This window comes from Camelus dromedarius, chromosome 19, assembly GCF_036321535.1.
Source record: "Camelus dromedarius isolate mCamDro1 chromosome 19, mCamDro1.pat, whole genome shotgun sequence".
Classification (NCBI taxonomy): Eukaryota; Metazoa; Chordata; class Mammalia; order Artiodactyla; family Camelidae; genus Camelus; species Camelus dromedarius.
Window position 1 is genome coordinate 21,462,114 of NC_087454.1, and position 21,840 is coordinate 21,483,953.

The 21,840-nt window shown below is 54.2% G+C and overlaps 1 protein-coding gene and 2 long non-coding RNA genes across 3 annotated transcripts; all 3 read left to right on the forward strand.

The window, feature by feature from the left end:
- The first annotated feature begins 202 nt into the window (after positions 1–202).
- LOC105101375 (gametogenetin-binding protein 1-like) lies at positions 203–5,998 on the forward strand. The gene is given in 7 exon segments (XM_064476395.1): positions 203–1,302; positions 1,305–1,425; positions 2,052–2,176; positions 2,611–2,705; positions 2,881–3,028; positions 4,030–5,589; positions 5,861–5,998. Coding segments are annotated over 6 exon segments (1,116 nt in total). The 5' UTR covers positions 203–956; the 3' UTR covers positions 4,311–5,589; positions 5,861–5,998.
- A 10,775-nt stretch (positions 5,999–16,773) lies between these two features.
- Positions 16,774–18,189, forward strand: LOC116147665 (uncharacterized). The gene is made up of 3 exons (XR_004131228.2): positions 16,774–16,829; positions 17,411–17,514; positions 18,106–18,189. It is a non-coding gene; the product is annotated as an uncharacterized LOC116147665 (long non-coding RNA).
- Positions 18,190–20,802: 2,613 nt separating this feature from the next.
- Positions 20,803–21,757, forward strand: LOC135318580 (uncharacterized). Its single transcript, XR_010376746.1, has 2 exons — positions 20,803–21,186; positions 21,505–21,757. It is a non-coding gene; the product is annotated as an uncharacterized LOC135318580 (long non-coding RNA).
- The last annotated feature ends 83 nt before the right edge of the window (positions 21,758–21,840 follow it).

Sequence of the window (21,840 nt, forward strand, 5' to 3'; positions counted from 1 at the left end):
GCCGCCGGATGCGGATGCACCAGCCTAAGCCTTGGGCTAGGTCTGGTCTCGGCTCCCTGGCGAGAGAGCTGCTCCCACCTGGGAGGAGTGTCTCCCCCTCCCCCACTGCTTTCCCCACCACTGATTCCCAGCCCTCATCCTTGGTCTTTTCCCCACTTCCGTCATCAATATTAATAAAAAAAAGCCAGGATGGTGAGGTTTCTTAAGCACCACTGTGTGCCAGGCTCTTTAGGAACTACTGTCTCACAGAATCCTCTCAACAACCTATGGAAGTAGGTACTTAGCCTACACCCATTTTACAGATGGATAGACTGAGGCTTAGGAGGCTGGTTTAAGGAACCTCTCCCCAGGTCACTGAGCTGGTTTTATAATCGGGGCTGTAGGTGGGGGATAATAATACTAAATTGAGATTCAACGTGCAATTAAGACCCATGTACCAAGCACCTTGGTGGTGTCCGGAGGTAAAAATCTTGAAGGTGATAGGTAAACAGAGATGAAAACACAGGGTCTGTGCTACAAACTGGGCACGTGCAAGCTGGATGCTGAGAGGGAGACAAGAGGGAGGACAGATACTCTCTGGCCTCGGGGAATGGCCCTCAAGGACAAAAGCAGCCACAGCCAGGGAAGGACAGGCCTAGCGGAGAGGGGTGAGTGCCCCTGCCCCGTTCTGATTCGGGGTTCCCCAACCTCCTCTGCCCCCTACCCCTGTGTCTCCTGGAGCCTCACCAACTGCCCCGCTCAGGCTGGCTCCCCAGGCCTCCTTCCCCTGTTTCATTGCCCCCTGCACATTCTGCCCCCAGCCAAATCCCCCCTACCATACCCCACCCCCACCTTTGCCTTCTAGAACTCCTGGAAGTTTTCAACTGGAGGTTTTAATTTGAAAACCTTCTATTCTTAAGCAGTTGGTCCTGAGGTGGCTGCTACAGCTCTTCCCTCTGACTCAGGTCCTTCTCAAGATGGAGACCCCAGCTCCAACCCCTCGATCCAGAATTTGGGGCCACTCCTCCATGCTCTGCCTTTTCCATAGCCTGGTGGGGAGCAAGGGCAGCCCAAAGAGCTCAGACAAGGCCCTGTTAGGGGGTCGGGCACTCCCCTTGCCAGAGCAGGACGCCATCCGCTTGATAACTGACCACCAGGGAGGAGCAGGGAGGAAGGAGTCCAGGCCATCCGCCGTGCTGCCCTGTACCCTCTCTGTGGCCCTATCACAGCCCGATCCCTCAAGGCTTGGGATGGGGGATGCAGGGCCCCAGACCCCCACCCCCATGGAGGTCCTGAGGGTCGTGGCCCAGGGTGCAGAGGTGAAGTCGTCCTGCCCAGGGGAAGCCAGGAGGTGCTGGGCAACCTGTTTGAGTTGGAGGAGAGGGAAGATGAGGAGGAGGAGGAAGCAGCAGGGAAGGCCTTAGGGGATACTGGGACCTCAGACAGGTGAGGAGCTGGGCTGTGGATTGTGGGAAGGAGCCTCGGATGGTGGTACTGGGGCGAGGCCTGGATGTAAGAAGAGAGAAGGATGTGGACCTGGATGGGAGGACCCAGAATGGGGATGGACCAGGAACAGACTCCTTGGATGGGCAGAGGACTGGGTGGGGAATGGATGGACACATCATGGTTGGAGGGGAGCTCGGGGCTGTTGGAGGCAGAGATGGGGGTCTTCCCACAAGTGAGGGGTTATGGATGGAGGCACCGAAAGGAAAGGGGGACAGGCCAGGGACTGGGAAGGGCTCCTTTCCGGGCCCCACTCCTCCCTGCCTTCCCTCCTCACTCTCTCCTACCTGGTTCCCACTCCCATGTGGACTTGGTGCCCACCCTGGTGAGGAAGGGGGCCCACTTCTCCCTCTGCTCCCCACCCCTCTCCTCACCCTGTTATTGGAGACAGATACCCACCTCTGTGATGAAGACCCCAGAGGGCACAGCAGGGAGTCGTTGGGAACAGGAGGATGGAGGAGGCTGAGCTGGGCTTGTGTGAGAGCCTTAGGGGGCTGGAGGGGCTGGGGGCCTTCACCACATCTCTGGGCTCCACCTGCCACCTGCATCTGACTATGCTTTGGGATTAGGGGCCACTTTGCCCAAGCCTTGGAGCAAGGATGCCTGCAAAGGGCCATGGGGCCACTGGCAGTCAGCCCCGAGGCCTTTACCAGGGAGGAGGAGGAGGAGGAGGAGGAGGAGTGTCTTCTTAGTGGTGAGTGTGGTGGCCACAGGCGTGAGGGAGATGCCAGAAACAGACCATCTTCCTCTAGGACTCCCCAGGGCTGTGGGGCCTGGGAGGACACAGGGCAGTTTGAGGGAATGCTGGAAGCAGGCTGCGTTTGAATTCCTACTCCACTAGGCCAAGCTGTGTGATGGCAGCAAGTCACTCAACCTTTCTGTGTCTCAGTTCCTCATCTATAAAATGGTAATATAACAGTACCTATCTCAGAGGGCAGTTGCAAGGATGAAACGAGAAGTTCTTTGTGAACGCCTGGGACTGTGCCTGGCACATAGCAGGTGTTTGCTAATGAAAACAAGGAAACCTCACCTTCAGCTTGGCCCTCCCTGTGTCACTGCCCACCTGGGCTTGGGCCTGGGCCGCCTCTCATTGCTGTCAGCCTGTCAGTGACCCCTACCTCTCCACAGGAGACCTCGGGTTGGCCTCCTCGAAAGTAGGGACAACTCCCTGGAACTGCCTCCTCAGCTTGTACAAGCAGCTTCAGAAATCGGCCATGGCCAAGGTCCGTGGGGCTAGGCTCTGGTTGCGGGGGTGAGGCCTGCCTAGGGTCTCAGGGGAGCAGTCATCTTTCTTAACCCTTTGGGAGCTGTTGTTCCCTCCTGCTTTCTGTTTTTGGGTTGGGGTGCGGGCTTGGGGCCCTGCCCCCTGACCTGCTCATTGACGGGGCACACCCTCAGTTTCCTCTCAAGGAAGTCTTGCCCCACGAGGAGAAAGATGAGGAAGAGGAAATGGAGGAAGAGGACAGCTCATTCAAGCTCTGTGTCCCAGACATTGTCACCCTCCAGTCGCCGCTGCATAAGACTTTTGGGTCGACAGATACAGTAGGTAAGTGTGGTGCCCCCACCTCCCCGCCCAATCAGTCCCCAGGTGGAGGGAGTCCCACTTTGGCCTGTGGCTCATGGGTGCGATACCAGTTCTTACCACCAGGTGGCACCAGAAGACCTAAGATGACCACTCGAGCTCGGGGACCAGTGTGTGGCTGGTCTGGAGGTCAGGCTAGGTTTAGCTAGTGTCCTCCTCCCTCAGGGTTTGGGAGGCTGCCGGGGTGGGGGTGGGGGGTTGACTGGGACTCCAGTTCCTCAAGCACTACCCAGTCCCAGCCCGGAATTCTCCCTCTTTCACTGGCCACCTCCATCCCTAGTTTTCCCATCACGCATCATGCACTGCTGTGACAGTGCCCCAGAGGGCCCACTCTCCCATTACAGCTCCCTTGCTGCCCAGACATGGTGAGCAGATGGCCTAGTGATAGTCACATATTACGATAACATCACTGTTGACATTTTCATAGCCATTACTATGGGCCAAACCCTCTTTTAAGCACTTTTCATGAAGTAATGCATTATAACTCTGAGGTAGGTCCTGTTACAGTCTCTGCTTCACTCTGAGGAAAGTGGGGCACAGAGAGGTTAAATAAAACTTGTCCAAGCTCACACAGCTAGTAAGTGGCAGAGCTGGAACTCGAACCCAGGGGGTTTGGGTGGTTTCAGATCCGTGCTCTGAAGTTGGTGGCTGGAGTGGGCCAGGTGGGGGTGGGGGCAGATGTCTGGCCCTCGCATGCTCTCCCCAGGAGGTAGGGAAAGAGACTCACACTCATACTGGCAGGAGAGAGCCCATGGAAAGTGAGTTTCCTGAGAAAGGCAGGGTGGTAGGGAGGTGGCATCTGGCTGGCTCCGGGGATGAAGAAAGGGCTATGGCTGGGGGTGACCAGGGGCTGCACAGGCTGCGGTGAGGTTTGGAGAGCCGGAGCCACCTCCTCTTCCTTCAATCCTCATCAGGTTGCTCCACCCTTCTCCTGCCTGTCCCATGCCCATCTCTCTGGCTCTCAGGTTTTGTGGAGTCGGAGTTAAAGAAGCTTCCGGTAGTACAACGGGAGTCCTGCCTCTGGAAGATGGGTGGCCATGAGGGCCAGGAGCTGCTGGACCAGCAGGAGATCACCCTGGAGGAGGCAGGCATTGTGGACAGCCAGGTGTGCCTGGCCCATCCAACTACCACACCCTGCCTAAGGGCCCTGGGGAAAGTGGGGCTGGAGACCTCCTATCTTCTCAGGCCCCTGGGCCTGGCTCCAGCATCACCCCTCCCTCCACCAACCCTCCACTGCTGGGTGTGAAAGGCATAATTCCTTCTTGGGGGTGGTGCTGTCAGAGTGCAGAGGAGGTCCTGACCCCCTGCACACACACTTCTCCATCAGTCTGTCATTTGACCTCGAGTCCAGATGTCCATATTTAAGGCTTAACTGCCATCCTTCTGCTGTGTGTCCTTGGGCAAGTGTCTTCCCCTCTCTGGGCCTCAGTTTCCTCATCTCTACAATGAGGAGATTTGTGTAGGTGGCTTTAAGGCTTTCCTGTGCCTCTGTCAGTCACATAATGTTGCTCTTTCTCTGTTTTCTCCTCCAGTTCACAGTCATGCCTACTCCCACGAACACACAGAGGCGTGGGCAAGGACTACCCGCAGGCCCACCCTCTTTGACCTTGGCCTTATATGTTGGGCCTGTCCCAGCTTCTCTGAGTGCACATTGACAGATCTGTTGATGACAAATGTGTCAAAGTCCTTTTTATCCTTCTATTCATTCATCAGCTCATCCTTTCATTCAGTGGAATTTTGTCCCTGATAGTCTGTGTCGCTTACAAAAGGAAGAGCGAAGTCTTTAGTCGAAGTCTCTGCTCTGGCACTGACTTGCTCTGTGACTTGGTTTCTTTACCTGTAAAAGAGGACCATTGGAGGATCTGATAAGCTGAAGAGTGTGTGACCTTCAGCTGCAAAGGGCACTCTAGTGTCGGGGATTACGTCTCCCCCTTGGGGTCGTGAACACCAGAAATACTTGCCTCTGGGACATTGAGAGGCAGCCTTCCCATTGTCCTGAGCCTGCATGAGTCACAGGGCTCCCCTCTGTGCTCTGGGGAACATGCTGGGCCACCTCACCCCGCATCACACTGATTGTCGCTCTGGCAGGGCCCTTGCTTTTGCCTTTACTCGCTGAAAGGATCTCTCCTCACCCTTCCCTCCTGCTTCCCCTCCCCTCGAGAACCGCCCCCTGAGCCAGGCTGCCCCGCTCCCAGGAGTCACAGTCCTAGGGTAGCCAGAGCAGTGCTGGGGGCCCCTAGGGAGCTTCTGGGTAATGGCAAGTGGGGGCCCAGCTCAGTCCTCACGGGGACACAGCTGCCTCCAGAATGTCTTCCTCCTGCGGGTGTTTCAGGGGTCATGTCCATCACCACCCCTGCTTTCTCCTTATCTGCCCTCAGGAATACCAGGCTGAGGGGGAAGGAAGTCGCCTCCCAGCCTTTGGGGAATGCTAGGGACCTGGGGCAGGGGTGCTGAGGCAGTGGAAGCACCATCCTAGGCTGGAGGGAAGGTTGCAGAGCCCCATTGGTGTGATGTCCAGGACAGAGGTGAGGGAAGGGAGGGCTTGGTTGGGGTGCCTGGCTCGAGGGCTTCCAGGTAACCCCTCCCAAGTTGGAGGGAGAGGGTATCTCTATTTTATGGGAGGGAGGGAGGTGGCTCAGGGATAGTGGATCTGGGTCCACATGGGAGAGGGTCTGGAAAGGGCTTTGGGGTGCTTGTCTCTGGGAGTAGGTGGAAAGGTTCTGGGAGGATGCAGAGCAGGGAGGGGAGAGCTCAAAGATGCCAAGTCATCTTCCTTCACCCACTTCTGCCCCCCAGCACCTGCTCCTTGAGGAGATGGATGAGATGGGAAACTGGCCCCCAGAGAGTGAACCTGGTGCTGGCCTGAGTCTGCCCTGCCCGGATCCCTGCAACCCACATAGGGATGTGTCCCCCGCTTCTTAGGGCACATCAAGAAGCCCCTGGGGCCAAGGGGTCTTAAGATAAATGGTTGTCCATGTGTCTGCAGAGTGGGCCTGCCCAGCAGACTGTCCCGTCACCAGACTCAGACCTGTGATGTTACTAATAAAACCCAATTTGACTTTGGCCTTTTGGGCTGTCTGTCTGTGGACCCCGTCCCTCATCCTCAATCCAGGAATAAGCTTAGTTTATAGAGGTCTCAGTTTAGTCCTAGTCCTTGCCCATGGGCCACCAGGCTGCCCTGGCTGCAGAGCCCTGGGTTCCAGTGGAGGGGCCACAGTAGGGCATCTGAGCTGGAGGACAGGAGGTTTGGTGCACCTGACATGGGGGTGGGAGTGAGGAAGGGCATGTAGCTCAGAGTGCCAAGGGAGCCCCTGCTGCCTGCCCCTCTCAGTAGGAGTGTTCCTGGCCTCCCTCCCTCCTAAGTTCCCAGGCCAGGCTTGTGGCCTCACAGGGAGGATCCGGGAATTCTCCAGGAGGAAGTTGCTGCCCAGCCAGCACAGGGACAAAACCAGGAAAGCAGCCCTGGGACCATGGGGACCTGCCTCTGGGGCTGGGATAGGGGGCGTGTGAGGGGTCCCTGGGGTTGATGGAGGAGGGCCCATGCTATAGGGGCTGGGGGCAGGACCCTATCCTGCTGTTCCTGGTCATGGCCCAGGCTACCATGCTTGGTGCTGAGCACCTCTGAGGAGCCCGGGCTGAGGGAGTTCCAGACATCTAGAAAGCCCAACTCTACCTAATCCCAGAAACAAGGATGGGCTTGCATTAGGGGTGCACAATGCTGTGCCCTTACTGGCCATGGAAGGGCTCACCCTTATACCTGGCTTTGTGGGTATCCAGTGGGTGGGAGGGCCAGGCTGGGCTTGGGCACCAGGAGGTGCTATTGCCAGGAGGTCCTGCTGGGTCCCGGTAGGATCCTGGTTCCTTCCCTCCCATTCTGAGCTTCCAGCACAAGTGTGCGAGAGAGCTCCCACTGCCCTAGTTCTTATCAACACAACTGCTGTTTACAGCTTGTCTGGCCTTCTCTGTGGGGCCCCCACTATGTCCAACCCGAGGCCTGTGGCAGAGCTGAAGTTCAATGTCAGAACATGGGGGCCACTCCAAATAATTATTGTAATTGATAACAACAGCTGGTTGTCGGATGGATATCAGTGCTTGGGGTGGTGGTAGGGAAACTGCAGTGACCTGGCCTCCTGCCCCAGCTCCGCCCAGCCCAGTGAAGGTGGGAGTCCCTGCCTCTCATCCCCCCACCACTCCCCACCACCCCCACCTACCCCGGACTGGGGTTGATGAGGGCTAGTGATTCACAGGTGGGCTGAGGCTTTATTTTCTCCTGGGCTTCCTGGTCAGGCCCCACCCCCTGGAATCCTTGATTCAGGCTCTGAGCTGAGGCTGGTGGAAGGGCCCATCTGGACTGTCCCTCTGAGTCAGCTGGGAAGCAGCCTTGTGACCATATGACTCACCTGTGCCCTGATTATTTCCTCCCAGAGTGCTGGCTGTTGGGAAGGGTGGGGGCCTCGGAGGGCAGCCTGTTCGCTCCGTGGTTGCACGTGGACCCCTGGTGTTCCCCGCATGGACATAGCACTCCTCATGGACCCCACGGAGAGGGTACTTCTCTGCCTTCCCCCTGCCTGAGAAGCCCCCAAACCTGGTGCCAGCCATGCCCTGGCTGGAGGAGGCTGCCTGGGCCCAGAGCCCTCCAGGAGGCAGCTCTGCACCTCCCATTGCCTCCTGGGTGGGGCCAGCCAACAGCTCCTGGGCACAGGCAGGCACCACAATGGGTCAGGGAGGCTGGCCCTGCTGGCAGCTCAGGCTCCTTGGCTGCCCACCTGAGCCAGGTGGCCACTCCGAGGCCACCTCAGCTCCCGGGGACAGGAGCACCTCTTCCTGGGACCCCTCAAGTATGGGGCTGCTGGGGAGTGAGGGGAGCAGAGTCTCTCTTTCCCTTTATGTTAAGCAAGGGTCATGGCACCTCCTCGTCCACCTGGCTCTGGGGTCCCTATGAACTATGGAGAGGAAGGTCTGTGAGGCTGGGAGTGTTGCTGCTGGTGGTGGAGCAGGACAGGGGTGGGGTGGGGCTGCGTGCAGGCACACGGGCCTGAGGGCCTTTTGCCGGCCCCAAAGGGTCCTGGGCTGGTTTCTGTGGATGGGCCTAGCTTGGCACGAGTGGCCCAGGGGCCTGCTGTGGGGGAAGGCCAGTGGGCGGGGACAGAGGGCTGGGCGCAGGCTCCCCACCCACACAGAGAGAGGCCAGGCCTTCCTGAATGGTTTTTGAGGGAACGCTGCAGATGCGTCTGTGGGTCTGACCCGAGGAATGGGTGACATTTAAAGCTGTCTTCACCTTGTGGGTGTGTGGACAGTCAGGGGAGGGCTGCCGTGCACTGCTGTGCGGGCCGCACCCTGCAGCAGGGCGCTTGGCTCAAGGGTGAGAGGGCTCTGAAACCCTGTGAAGGTGCCTCTAATTTACTTAAAAGGGCCAATTGAGCTGGCAGTGGCCCTGGTCAGTCCTGTAGGTTTAAGTTGAGCCATGTTGTCAGAACTTGCCAAGCCTCTGCCCCTCTCTTCTCTGCCATCTTTCTCCATCTCTCTCTTTTGGTAACTGCATGTGGGTCTCTGTTCCCCCCTCCCTCTCCCCCTCTCTCCGTATGTCTCTGTCTCTTTCTCACTGTATGTCTGGGGGGATGTGAGAAAAGCAGCCCCCGGATCCATTCTGAAGGTATTTGGGGGACAGCAGTGGCTGAAAGGCAAGAGGTGTGCAGAGGGGAAGGAGCATGGGGGTGGCCCCAGGGAAATGTGGGCCTGCCTGCCTGGGGAGACAGCGGAATATCTCTCCCTGTGGGATCCTGGGCAGGACCTTTGTGGAAGAATCCACCTTGGGCCCTGTTTTGAGTCATCAGTTGCCAATCTTGCCTATTCCAGGGCGAGGGAAAGGCAGAACCACTTGTATTATTTTCCAAGTGGGAAAGGAGGTGGGGAGCAGAGAGGCAGAGGGGAGACTCAGCTGGGTTGGAGCTGCGGCTTCGGCTCAGACAAGCTCCTGTGACCGCACGCAGGCCTCTTACGTAACTCTCTGAATCTCACTTTCTACATCCCTGAGATGGGCAAGTTACAGGCTTCTCGTGGGGGCTAAATGAAGTGCTGTCTGGCATGGATCAAATATTTACTAAGCATCTACTCCATCCTGTTCCAGGCACTGGGAATAGAGCAGTGAACTAGACATGCAAATCTCTACTTTGTGGAGCATTTATGATTGATTGCTAGTAAGGTAGACAGTGAACAGATCATGTCTCAGGGACTGACAAGTAGCCGAGGAGAAAGGAAGCTGCTTAATGGGATGCTGTTTCAGACAGAGTGATGGGATGGGAAGGGCCTCCCTGAGGAGGTCGTGTGGAAGCAGGGACCACCAGGAAATGAGGGCAGGAGCCCTGGGGATGTTGGGGAAGGGAATTACAGCACAGGGAACAGCAATTGCAAATGCCCTGAGGCAGGAGCAGGCAGGGAGTGTTTGAGGAATAGGAAGGAGACATTGTGGCTGGAGGGGAGTGAGTGGGAGGAGGAGTAATAGGAGGAGGTAAGATCAGGAAGAAAGAGGGAGGTCATGTTCTTTGCTGATCTGGGTTTTGGGGGTTTATTTTATCAGACTGAGGAGTGACATGATGTGGTTTACATTTTAAAAGTCTTCCTGGGCTGTGGAGTAGGGAAGAGACTGTAAGGGGTGAGGGTAAAGCACAAAGGAAGCCACCTAAGAGGCTTCTGGGGTACAAGAGGGCAGGTTGCCTCACTGGCTGCTGTTATTGTTATGTAAAGGGTACTGGGGGTTGCTGGGGAAGGTTTTTACCACAAGGGGTGCCTTGTCCCACAGTGGTCAACCAGTGTCTCACCGGGTGGAATCTCTCACCCCAGCCCCTTTCTCCGCTGCCCAGAGGGTGGAGGGGGCAGCCTTGTGGCTTGGAGTCCGGGGAGGGCCTGCCAGTCATGCGTGGGCAACTGTGGCTGGAGCAGGCACTTGGCACCTGCAGGGCCTATGTGCCTCAAGGTGCGCAGTAAATGCGTCCAGGCCACGACAGTCCACCTCTCACCCCACCCCCCACAAGGATGGCCACGCACCTAGGGGAATCCCTGAACCATAGGGAGTTTCAGTTCCCCGTGATGCTCAGAGGGCAGAGCTGCCTCTGCTGAAGGTGATTTGATGTAATCTGTCTGGAGACCATGGATAAAAAACACCTCCTCGTCCTCATGAAATCCACAGTGGGAGGACTGAGGGCACAACAGGGGCCTTCAGTAAAAACCAGAGGACGATGCTGCTAGAACACAGGTTTGGACAGCACAGAGCGGGGAGCAGGTCATTCCAGCAGTGGGAAATCCAGGAGCTTCAAGGAAGAGGCATCATTTGTGACTGGGGCTTGCAGGAGGAGGAGGAATTTGACAGAGGAAGTGAGGGGGGGAGGGCATGCCTGCCAGGGGGACCTTCTGGTGATGGGGAGGTGTCCAGTCTGCACCCAGACCCCACTTTCCAACTCACTGACCCAGCCAGAACCGTCCTGGACTCCTCTTTCCTGGTCTCTTCATTCAGTCCAGGAGGGCACTTGGGCAGTGGTTCTCAGCTGGGGCAGGTCTGTCTGCTGGGAGACATTTGACAATGTCTGGAGACAGTTTTGATTTGTTACAACTTGGTGGGTAGGGTGGTGCCACTACCATCAGCGGGTAGAGACCTCCTAGTATCAGTTTTGCCATCTTTAATAAAGGTTTTTGGGAGAATTAAATGGGTTAATACCTGTTCAGTGTTTTTAGAAAAATGGCTGATATGTATTAAGCACTTGGTAACATAAGCTACTGTTATTTTAAAACATAAATCCTCTAAAAAAAACCCTAAACAGTTAAAAACAAACAAACAACTAAGCAGATGGAAAAAAAATAATAAAAAGATAAAGTGTAAATCTTTTGTTCAAAGCCCTGTACGGCTCTCCTTCGCCCAAGTGAGAGCCAGGTCCTTCCAAGGCCTGACGAAGCCCCTCACCATCCAGTCCCTCTCTGTCTCCAACGCCATCTTCACTGTCCTCCTTCTCTCTCTGTGTGCTCTGGCCACACTGGCCTCTTTGCTATTCCTTACACACACTCAGCCCACTCCTGCCTCAGGGCTTTTGCACTTCCTGTTCCCTCTGTGTTGGTGGTTCTGCCCCTAGGAATTTACATGACTCACTTCCTTACCTCCTTGAGGTCTTTCCTTAGCTATGAGCTGTCACATTCTCAGAGGGTATTTCTTTACTACCCTACTTTAAAAAAAAAAAGCATCTATCTCTTCCAACTGCACTTTTATCATCTAACATATCATATATTTAGTTTGTTTATGTGCTTATGGTTTCCAACTGGAACGTAAGCTTCACAGGGGCAGGTAATGTTGCCTGTTTCATTTGCTGCTGTGTCCCTGAGGCCTCGAACCTCACTAGTACGTTCCCAGTACCCTTAAACATTGCTTAAATGAATGAATGAGTATAGTGAATAAAAAAGTACTCCAGCAGGAGTCAGAGAGATAGGCAGGAAACGGAGAGAAGGTAGAACTGTGGAGTGGAAGGGAGGGCCTGAGCGGACATCTGAGAAGGTCCAAGGCCCTGGCACGGCCTGGGGCATGGACGTCTGCTCAGCTGCCCTCCCCAGGCCTTCCAGCCCGATCTGCTTGCTGGGATTCTCCTGCAGGTGGTGCCCTGCTCTACCAGATAGGCCCTAAACCTGCCCCCCCCCCCCCAGGCCAGGTAGATGACCAGGCCGAAATGAAGTGTCCTTTCCCCTCTGATATGCTGCCTCCTTTCGGGGACACCCAGCTCAGGACATGTCCTACAGCTCAGTAAGTGCCTGAGGGCCTGAGTGGGCCTCTGGAGTGGGCAAGGGGCCACTGCAGTAGCCACTCTGCCCTGAGGCCCAGCAGAGGAGCAAGGACAGCTGCCAGGGCAGACCCCTGCCCACTACCAACCCCAGCGTGCACTCACGCCTCATTCATTCGACACATCTCTCTTGAGAGCCTGTTGGGAGCCCAGCTGTGAACAAGGGGCCCTGGCAAGGATGGATGAGGGATGGGGGAGACTGGGTGGCAAATCTGCTGCAGATGGGACACTGGCCTGCCTTGAGCACCTTGCTCTGGGCTACAGTGGTGTGAGGTTGGGCTGAGGCCTTGAACAGCTTCAGGGACAGCGGGGACAGGCAGGGTACTGAAGAGACACTTTACCTCTTGGCTTGGGGAGGGGATGGGGACCATGGATTTATCTTGCTTCCCTGACCACTAAAGTCCCCCACCCCGCCTTCTCTGTGTGCCACCAGGAAGCTGTCAATGGTTTCTGATGATTGACTGTCATCAGCTTCTTGAGAGCCTTGAATCCTGTGCCAAGACCCCAGGACCAGACTCCCAGCCCCTCCCATCCCACCAGCCTTCTTGCTCAGACACACTCTTGACTCGGCCCCTCCCTCCTGAAGTCCTTTCCTCCCTGTGGTCCTGCCTCAACTTTCCCTTTGTACTTGCAGAACCTAGGTGCTAGGGGAGGGGTGTTTGGTAACAGAGCACAGTATCTTCCAGCGGGTGGAGTAACCTCCGAAGTCCATCTGCATGCCAGTCCTTGTACACACACGTGCTTGTATTCAAATGCTTCTTGGGCACATGCACCACCACCCCCACACACTTCTCTGGGTTGCCCACCTGCCTTGGGTAAGGGCCTGAGGGACCCTTGGCCTTCACTGTCACAGCAGGCAGGATGGAGGCAGATGCTGAGGGCCAAGTTTTGCATTCTCAGGAGCTCAGTTTTCTAATCTGTAGGATGGGTGCCAGCTTAAGGTCTCTTGGTTTCCCCCAGGGCCTGTAACCTATGAAGTCCCAGATAGCACAGGGAGAGAGACCTGTTCTGAGATGTCACCTGTGGTAGTTTTAAAACATGGCCCCATCCTTTGGCACTCTTCCCAGGGAGAGGGGGATCTACATCCTTCTCTTGAATCTGGGAGGGCTCTGACTACCTCCATCAATAAAGTACAGTGGGAGTGACACTATGTAATGTGGAGGCTAAGTTATAAAAGGCCACACAGGTTCCACCTACTCCTCTCGGAACACTTGCTGGAGGATAAGCCAGCCCCCAGGTAAGAAGTCATGTGGAGTCAGTCGCACCACAGCCCCAGCAGAGCTCCCACCAACAGCCGGCGCCCCCCTGGTGGCCACTCGGGGAGCCATCGTGCATGTCTAGCCCAGTTGAGCCTTTCAGATGACTCCAGCCCCAGTGGCCTCTGACAGCAATCATATGACAGACACCACCCGCCCCACCTCCACCACCGAAAACCACCTAGCCGGGCCCTTCCCAAATTCCTGACCCACAAGACTTTGAGCACAATGAAACAACTATTGTTTCACATGGATAATTTGTTATGCAGCAATAGTAATTGAAACATTGTCCCCAAACCTTTCCTGATTCTTTTAGTTGTCTTCCCACCTTGTCTCTTAGGCTGAATCCCTCCTGGACTGGACTCAGAGTCCTTGAAGATGGCTGCCTGGGCTCTGAGAATGCAAAGGGGGAGCTGGCAGGCTGCCCACCCTCCCTCCAGGAAGTGCTTGGCTTACTCTGACGGCAGTGACCAGCCAAGCATCTGACAGGTGAGCTTCTGGGCAGCACCTCTGCCCCGGTCCCTCCTGTTTGGCCAGGACCAGGGTGTCCCGGTGCCCATCTCTGTGCCTACACTGGCCATGCCCTCAGAGGCTACATCAGAGACTGATCCAGCTCCCTGAGCTCCCCAGAGGGACTGGGCTCCAATCGCCCACAATGGGAACTGGTAAAAAATACCTCCTCTACTGGGGTCACTCTGGTCGCCTCCATTCATGTATGTGTCCTCGAATCTTTGTCTCAGTGTCTGCATCCTGGGGAACCCAAACCACGACAGAGAAGGGGAGGGTATAGCTCAAGTGGTAGAGCTCATGCTTAGCATGCACAAGGTCCTGGGTTCAATCCCCAGTACCTCCTCTAAAAATAAATAAATGAATAAACCTAATTACCTCCCTCCCCCTGCTGGGAAAAAAAAGTATATATAAGAAAAAAAAAGAATAATAAGACAGAGATGTCAAGATGAGTCCTCAGTGACTTTACAGTTGGGTCTGAGAGGTAAAATCAACAGCCAATAAGTACAGGTAACAAACTTAGCAGTGACAACCTGCCTCTGTAAAGCACCCCCGGTGCCAGGGACTGGTTGTAAGGCATGATGTCTGTTAACTGGTTGAACCTTGATCCTCTATGGTTGGTGCTTCATTACTCCCATTTGACAAATAAGGAAACTGAGGTTTAGGGAAGTCATTTGTTCAAGGTCAAGAGCTTGGAAGTGGCAGGTCGGCCTGGAAAGCCTAGGCTGCGAATAGTGGTGGCCTCGTGGAGAGCAGAGGTCCTTGGCACAAAGGGGGGCATTTGACCTGAGCCTTGAAGGATGAACAGACATTGGGAAAATGGAGAGTCAGAGAAAAGGCCTTGGGCTTTGGTTTCCTTTTCTGTCAAGTGGATGTAATAACTGTAGCCTCTCTTGGGGCCATTTGAAGATTAACTGAGCTAACAGAGACATAAATGGACCGTAGTAAATGTTCAGTAAATGCTAACCCTTACTGGCTATGAATGGGACAGTGTGCACTGCAGGTGTGGTCCTGGTTGTAGGTCTGAACAGGTTCTGGAGGCAAACTTCCAGCTCCCCCTCCCAGCACTCAGGCCCTGAGGGGAGGAAGCTGAAGAAGCCCAAGGAAACTAATTAGTCTGGAACTCCTGAATTTGGATTTCCACTCAGGCAGCCTGGCATATTGCTCTTTTAAAGAACTCCACCACCTCTGGTGCCTAATCCCCAGATCTCCCATCCTGGACAGTCCTGGAAGTCCTCCCTGCTGTCCAACCTCTTTTTTTCCTGCTGTGCATTTTGTCTGTCTGGACAAAGGGGGAGCTAATGAATCATGGTGGTTAGCACTGGAATCTGCTGGAATCAGGGCAGGTGCAGCATGTTTGTGGCCCACAGACTGTTTACTAAGGCCCACCTGGCCCAGGATGGAGGGAGACAGACCCTGCCCCACTGGCAGGTGGAGTCAGAGGAAAGCTCTAGGTGGAGCTGGAGGTGAAGGCTGGAGGCACAGGCCTTGGTGGGGTGTCCCTGTCCCAACTGTCACGCTCCTCCCAGCCATTGCTGAGGAGGCATTTGGGGCAGGGTCTCTTAGGGGAAAGGAACAGCCCTCCGCCAGGCATAACTCATGAGTGAACAAAGATACCCCTCCCAGATTCCCTGTCTGTGACTCTTCTGCAGAGTAAAGATTAAACTACAGGTTGGCAGGCCTGAGTTTGAGTCCTACCTCTGTCACTTACTAGCTGTATGACATTGAGCAGGTCCCTTCACTTCCCTGAGCTTTCTTTTTCTGAAACATGGAGATGACTTACTAGCTGTACAACCTTCCCCAACCTGTTAGATAACTGAATTTCTGCTCCCTATCCATTAGCTGCTTAACTGCTGTCAAACCTCAGCTCTGTGAGCCTCCATTTCCTCATCTGTGAAATGGGGATGGGGCTGAGGGCCGATTAAGGGCACTAATGCACCCATAGCACCACCTAGGGGTGGGCATCAGGGTTGGCAGTGGTTGGTTATTATTGTTTCCCTTTCTGGCTCCTGCTCCAAATGTCTTATTTTGGGGGCCTTCCTCTCTGCTCCTCTAGCCAATCCTGGATAAATACTGAAAGTTGGCTGATATGCTGGGGGCCACTCCTGGAAGTGGTTACGTTTAGAATGATGGTAATGCCAACCAAAGGAGAGGGCTCCTGAGGTTCAGCTTGGCCCAACCCATTGTCAAAGGTCTGCTGGAGGGCAGGGGCTAGGCAGGAGCCTGGGCCACGGTGACCAGGGCTCTTAGGCCCTCGGGGAGCCCTTGCCCTCCTGCCCTACATGAGGTCTAGCACACAGCACAGATTCAATCAATATTTGTGAGGTGACCAGATGCAACCCTCCTCACAGAACACTTGCCTCAAAGGTCCTAGGCGGGATTTGTTCATGGCAGACCAGGAGAGCCCCTTCCAGAGAGAAGCCTGCCCAGCTTTGACAGTCCAGGCCTGGAGGATTTCTGCAGCATCTGGGCTGCAGAAAGGCAATACCGGGGCTGCCTTCGAAGGTTCCGGTGTCTGGGTGGGAGTGGAGGCTGCGCTTTACTGGGTCTCAGTAAGGCTCCTGTCTTCCTGCTGGCCCCAGGAGCTCAGTGGGGGTGTGGGAGGAAGAGGCTGATCGCTCAGCCTTGGAATCCCTCGTCTCCACCCCCCCACCCCCGCCTCACTGCTCTCCATCTGGCCGGCAGCCTCCCCCGCTGTCCCAGGACAAGGGCCCCAGTGTCTGCTCAGCTCTTGGGCAAACAGCAGGCCTTTCTCTCCCTCTCCCCCTGGAGAAGAGTGCCTTGGCCGTGACCCACCCTGCCCCCTTGGAAGGGCACAGCACACCCCTCGATGCACGACCTCTTCCTTCTGAATGATCCAGAAACAAAGGCTGGCAAACCTGGTGTAGGAGCAAGTCCTGTTTGGTGGCTGAACCCCTATATTTCAGCCCTTCCGAGCTGCAGCTGGGCAGCCCCAGCAAGGGCCAACTCACAGGGCCTCAGTCCTGCCAAGGTGGGTGTGGGGCACGGCTGGAGGCCAGGACCCAGCCCAGGTGGACTTGACGTCATCCTTTTCATCTCCTGCCAGACAAAGGCTGCTCCTGCCTGGCCCTGGCCCCAGGAAGGCTTTTCATGCTGGTCTCCTTTCTCAACAGGATCACCAGGTTGATGTACCCCTCCTCTGAACCACCCCTCCCTTGTTGGCAGGTGAGCGGTAGAGGCCTGGGCACACACTCATAGAGGTCTGTGCAGCTGCCCCTGAGAGTGCAGGGCCCTCCTCCTGAGGCTGGAAAGAGAATTGACAGAGGCCTCCCTCTTCTCTGGGGCTCCTGCCAAAGTCTTGACCTGGGCTTCAGGGTGGGGGTAACCACATAGGGTGAATGAGAACTGTAATCAGACAGCCTCCACTGTAACCTCCATCACTCCTCAACTCTGACTCTAAACTCTGGGGAGCAGTAAGGATGGGGAGGCAGGTACAGCCCAGCCCAGCCCCCGTACTTCCTCCTCCTGGCCAGTGGGTTACTCAAATTGGGAAGGGGACTCGGAGGTCTGCTTTTTGGAAATCTCCATAAAATCTTCTGCCTCATCAATGTCCCCTACCTTGGTCATCCAATAAAATAAGATTCCACTATTAGATTTTCATTTCTTTAGCTCTATAAGCACGTCTCTTTATTGAGAACTCTGAGGACTCTGCAAACAAAGACACTTATAGAGGAATATTTGCTGCTTGAGCTAAATGTTTTACAGAGTAGTTACTTAAGTTAGATATTCTCCATTCACCCCTCCAGATCCATTGTCCACTCTTCTGTGCTTGTCCTGTGTCCTGGAAAGCTGACTTCTATGGCCTGAATTACCCAGTCTCCCTTGTCCTCTGAGCTGATGGAAGGCACTGGTAAGAGACTGGAGGGTAGGAGGAGAGAGAGTTTCATTGTTTGTTCCATTGGTCCATTGGCTCCTTTTCAGGCCTTGGCTGGTAACAGCTCTCTGCAGTTCCTAACTCCAGGGCGCTGCACCACCCCTTGCCCTTAGCCCTGCCCACACCTCTGCAAGTCGATCCATTCATTAACCTCTCTTTAATCACCCGCTGGCGTTCTGTTGCCAGTTTACTGCCGGGATCTCACTAACATAGCTCTCTATTCTTGTTTTACACACAAGAACACTGAGGTCCAGAGAGGCGGGGCAGCTTTGCTGTACAGCTGGCCAGCATTTGCAGCCAGGGCTCAGTGGTCTTGCTCCAGGTCTTCTGCTTTTCAGTATTTGCGAAGGTGCCTGGGGAGGGGTCTCACCTTACCTGCCAGCCAACATCTCAGGACAGAGGAGGAGGAAGGACTTGGTGGGGGGGGGGGAGTCCTTGGTTTCAGGACTCCAGAACCAGGGAGCTTCTCTCTCAAGAGGCGAAAATGAGCAGTGGGAGGGGGTCACTTTTTCTTCTGTGACCAGTGGGAATGGCAGCAGCAGATTCTTTGATCTCTTTCTTCACCAGGCCAGGACCACGTGTTCGGGTTAGCTGGCTGCATTCCCACCGTCCGTTTCCTCTCCAGTCCCTTGCATGTGGTGAGTGGTCAGCAAATGTCTGAAATAAATAGATATGGCATTGATGACTGGGAGGTGGGGGTGGGGGACGACAAACAGAACAAGTTCTGTCTCCTTTCAGGCTCTCTGGGAGGCTGAATATGTGAGTGTGTGGATAAGAGGGTATGAGGGAGCGTGTGTGTGTGTGTGTGTGTGTGTGTGTGTGTGTGTGTGTGTGTGTGGGCTTGTGGGGAGGGCAGCCCTGGCTGGGGCTCAGTGGTTCCTGTGGGCTGGGGTGCCTGCCCAGGTCAGCTTATGGCATGGGGAAGGAATTCTCTGGGAACCCCAGCGGGCGGTTGGTGGGGTGCCCTGGTGACCAGGCAGGGTAACTGCTGTACTGAGTCAGCCCTTCTGGCCCGACTCCGTCCCTCCCCTCCTGGCCTGGCTGCCTGTCAGGAGTGAGGGGCAGAGGAAGCCCTTGAGGGCTCCCTGTTATCTGCCCCAAACCAGGAGATGGCACAGCTCACATGGGGGAGATGTTCCTACTCTTCCCAGTCCCAGTCAGAGCTTCAAGAACAGTCAGAGCCAAGGGTAAATCTGGAAAGGTGATGTGAACTCTGTTTACAAAAAGGAACCTGAGACCCAGAGAGGTCTGTACCCTCTGCAGTCACACAGCAGAGCTGGGGATAAGTCTCTAGAAGGCAGTCATGTTTGGGGGTAGGCAGGGGAGCATACTGGTGAAGGGGGCCTGGGATTGAGAGCTGGTAGCCCCTCCCTGTGCTCCAGTTGTCTTATCGTCCACACTCCTCAGAACACACGCTGTGTTCCCTCTGAGTCTAGGGAGGGAGTCTGAGCACCACCACCCTGCGTCCCTCCACTCTTAGGCCTGGATTGGATGAGTAGAGGTGGGTTTTCTGGAGGAATTCCTGCTGATGCGTGGAGTTTGGGGGTGAACATCTTTAATTTTGGTTATATGTTAAACATCCACATAGTCCAAAATTCAAAAGTTAAAAAAGAGACATGGTAAAAAGTAATTTCCTCCAATCCAGTCCCTGCCCATCAGTTCTCAGTTCCCCTCCTAGAGACCCCTGCAGTCACTGGCTCCCTGTAAATCCTGAGTTTGGGGTTTCTGACCAGAGTGTCCCATCCCCTTTGTTTTCCCTCTAGGAGAGGCTCCCTTGGGGGGTAGGTGCTGGGGAACCCAGCCATTGAGGTTGGGGCCTGAACCAGGTAAACCAGTTGCCTTGGGGATAGTGACAGCCTCCTTCCTGGGCCTGAACTTGGCTTCAGCTTAAAAGCATCCCACTCAAGCCACTCAGGAGGGCTGGGGCCCTTGAGTTCTCCTTTCCAATTGCTTAGAGCATCCTTGGAAGCTCCCACCTCCCACCTGGGGATGCAGGTACCTGGTACCATGAGTGGGGCTCCCACAGTCTCCCTTTATCTCCTGCTATAATTGATATACTTTCTCCATCCCCTTTCTCTTTGACATTTCAATTCTGTTCAAATGTGTTGAGCATTTACTATGTATCAGGCCTGGTCTGGAAATACAAAGTGAAGTAGACACAGCTTCCTCCATCCAGGAACGCATGGTCTGGGGGGGGAGGCCAAAAAGGAGAGAGATCATTACAATTCAAGATGCCTGTGGTATGTTCTCTGATAGTTGGGGAACAAAGAAACCCCATGCTAGAAAGCCTGACAGTACCAAGCGTTGGTGAGGACATGGCTCAGGGGCACAGTTCTAGTGGCTGGTGAGAGGGTGAGTTAGAACGGCCACTTTGGAGCATAATTCGGCAATTCCTAGGAAGTTGGCAATTCACCTTGCCTGTGATCTAGCAATCTGCTTCCTAAGTTCTCACTCTAGAGTAGAGTTTTTCAAACTTTTGGACAGGTATCCTCAAAAAGCACACACTGTGATCCAGAATACACACACCTCACACTCACGACAGACACAGCTTTCACCCTAATAGTGACCCTGATGCCTTGTGATGCACATTGTTTTCTAATCAGAGTTGAGTTTTAAAAATGCTGATCTTTACCCACTAAATTGATTTCATGACCTATGAATATGTCCCAGTCCATAGTTTGAACAGGGCTTTCCCTGGAGACACCCATGTGTTTGCACAAGGAAACAAGAATGTTCACTGCAACATTGTTGTAATAGCCAAAACCTAGATAGAGCTTTCATGGTCACGGACAAAACAGATAAGCAAATTGTGATGTGGTCAGGAAGTGGACTATCGTGCCTCTGCTCCATGTATCAGAGGATGCATGCAGGGTGATACCACTTATATAAAAGGTAAAAGCCTGCAGAGTGATAGCATACATTGTTTATGGATACATCCATATGTGATACAAACATAAAAACTATAGGAAACAATACCCGCCCAAATCAAAAAATTAAATAAACCTAATTACCTCTCCCCAAAATTAAAAAAAAAACTTTTTCTGTATTTTTCTTTATTCCCTTTTAACGAGGACCACTGTACAGTTGAAATAACCAAAACAAAATGGGTTTTTTTGTGCGTGTGTTTGTGACAATTCTGTTTTTAATAATATTTGGAACAAGCGGGCCATTAGCTAGATTTCTCTTTCTGTTCTATAACAAAGTTTGACTAATTTTAGGCATTTATAAATCTGCTTTCATTCTTTTCACTGAATTATAATTGTACATATTTTCTGATATCTGTCTCATATGTATTTCCATTTCTTGCAAAAAGCAGAGATGGAAATATGCTATTAAAATTGTTTTTAATTGTGAAAAAAAAAAAAGGCTAACAGTGGAGTTCATTTTGCAGAGGAAGGTGACCAGGGGCGCAGAGCCCCTGGGTGGCTCCTCTGGGAACACAGCATGGATATCATTGACCAGAAGAATACTCAGAAGCAGTGCGAGTGGTAGGAGGCTGCCAGTGGCATCCCTACCTGGACTTCTTAGTTGGATGAGTTGTGCTCCTTGCCCCTGAGTCCTCCTGGACGGTAGAGGGACAAGAGAGAGGCTCAGAGCTCTCCCAGCCTGGATGTGGACGGAGAACAAGCAACGTGTGCTTTGGGTAAGGTAGGCCAGACTTCCACTTCCTGGCTTTAAGACCTTGGCTGAGTTAGGGAACCATCTATCTGTTTGATCTCAGGAGGGGAAGGACATGGACCCCTGGATGTGGCTGCAGCAAGGAAGGCACAAGTCCAGAGTGCCGCCACTGAAGGGGGTGTTTCCAGCACCTTCCTCTTCATCATCTCTGTCTGGAGAAGGGGAAAAGGCAATTGGGCTGAGGCTAGTGGCTGGATGAGAGCCTGGTTCCCAGCAGACGCCTGGTACATAGTAGGATTTTGATGAGTGCTTATGAAACGAATGCATAAATTTATCTTCTGTTTGCAGGAAATGCAGTGGAGGCCTAACTTCTGGGAGCAAGTGAAGCCATTCCAGAGTCTGGCTCCAGGGATGGACAGCTGAGGCTCTAGTGCACTGTGAGGCAGTGGAGAGAGTACTGGGCTGGCAGTCAAGGCTGGGGGTTAGGGGCTGGGATTCTGGTTCCAGTTGCCATGAACTGGCTGCATAACCTTGAGGTTTGGTTCTCCTCCTCTGGGCTTTGGTCATCTCTTTTTGGCAGAGTGGCCTGGGTGAGATTTTTCAAACTACAATTTGCAAGCCATTTCGCACATTTAACAGAGCAATTTAGTGATTCACAGTATTAAAAAACAAAGCAGAACAAAA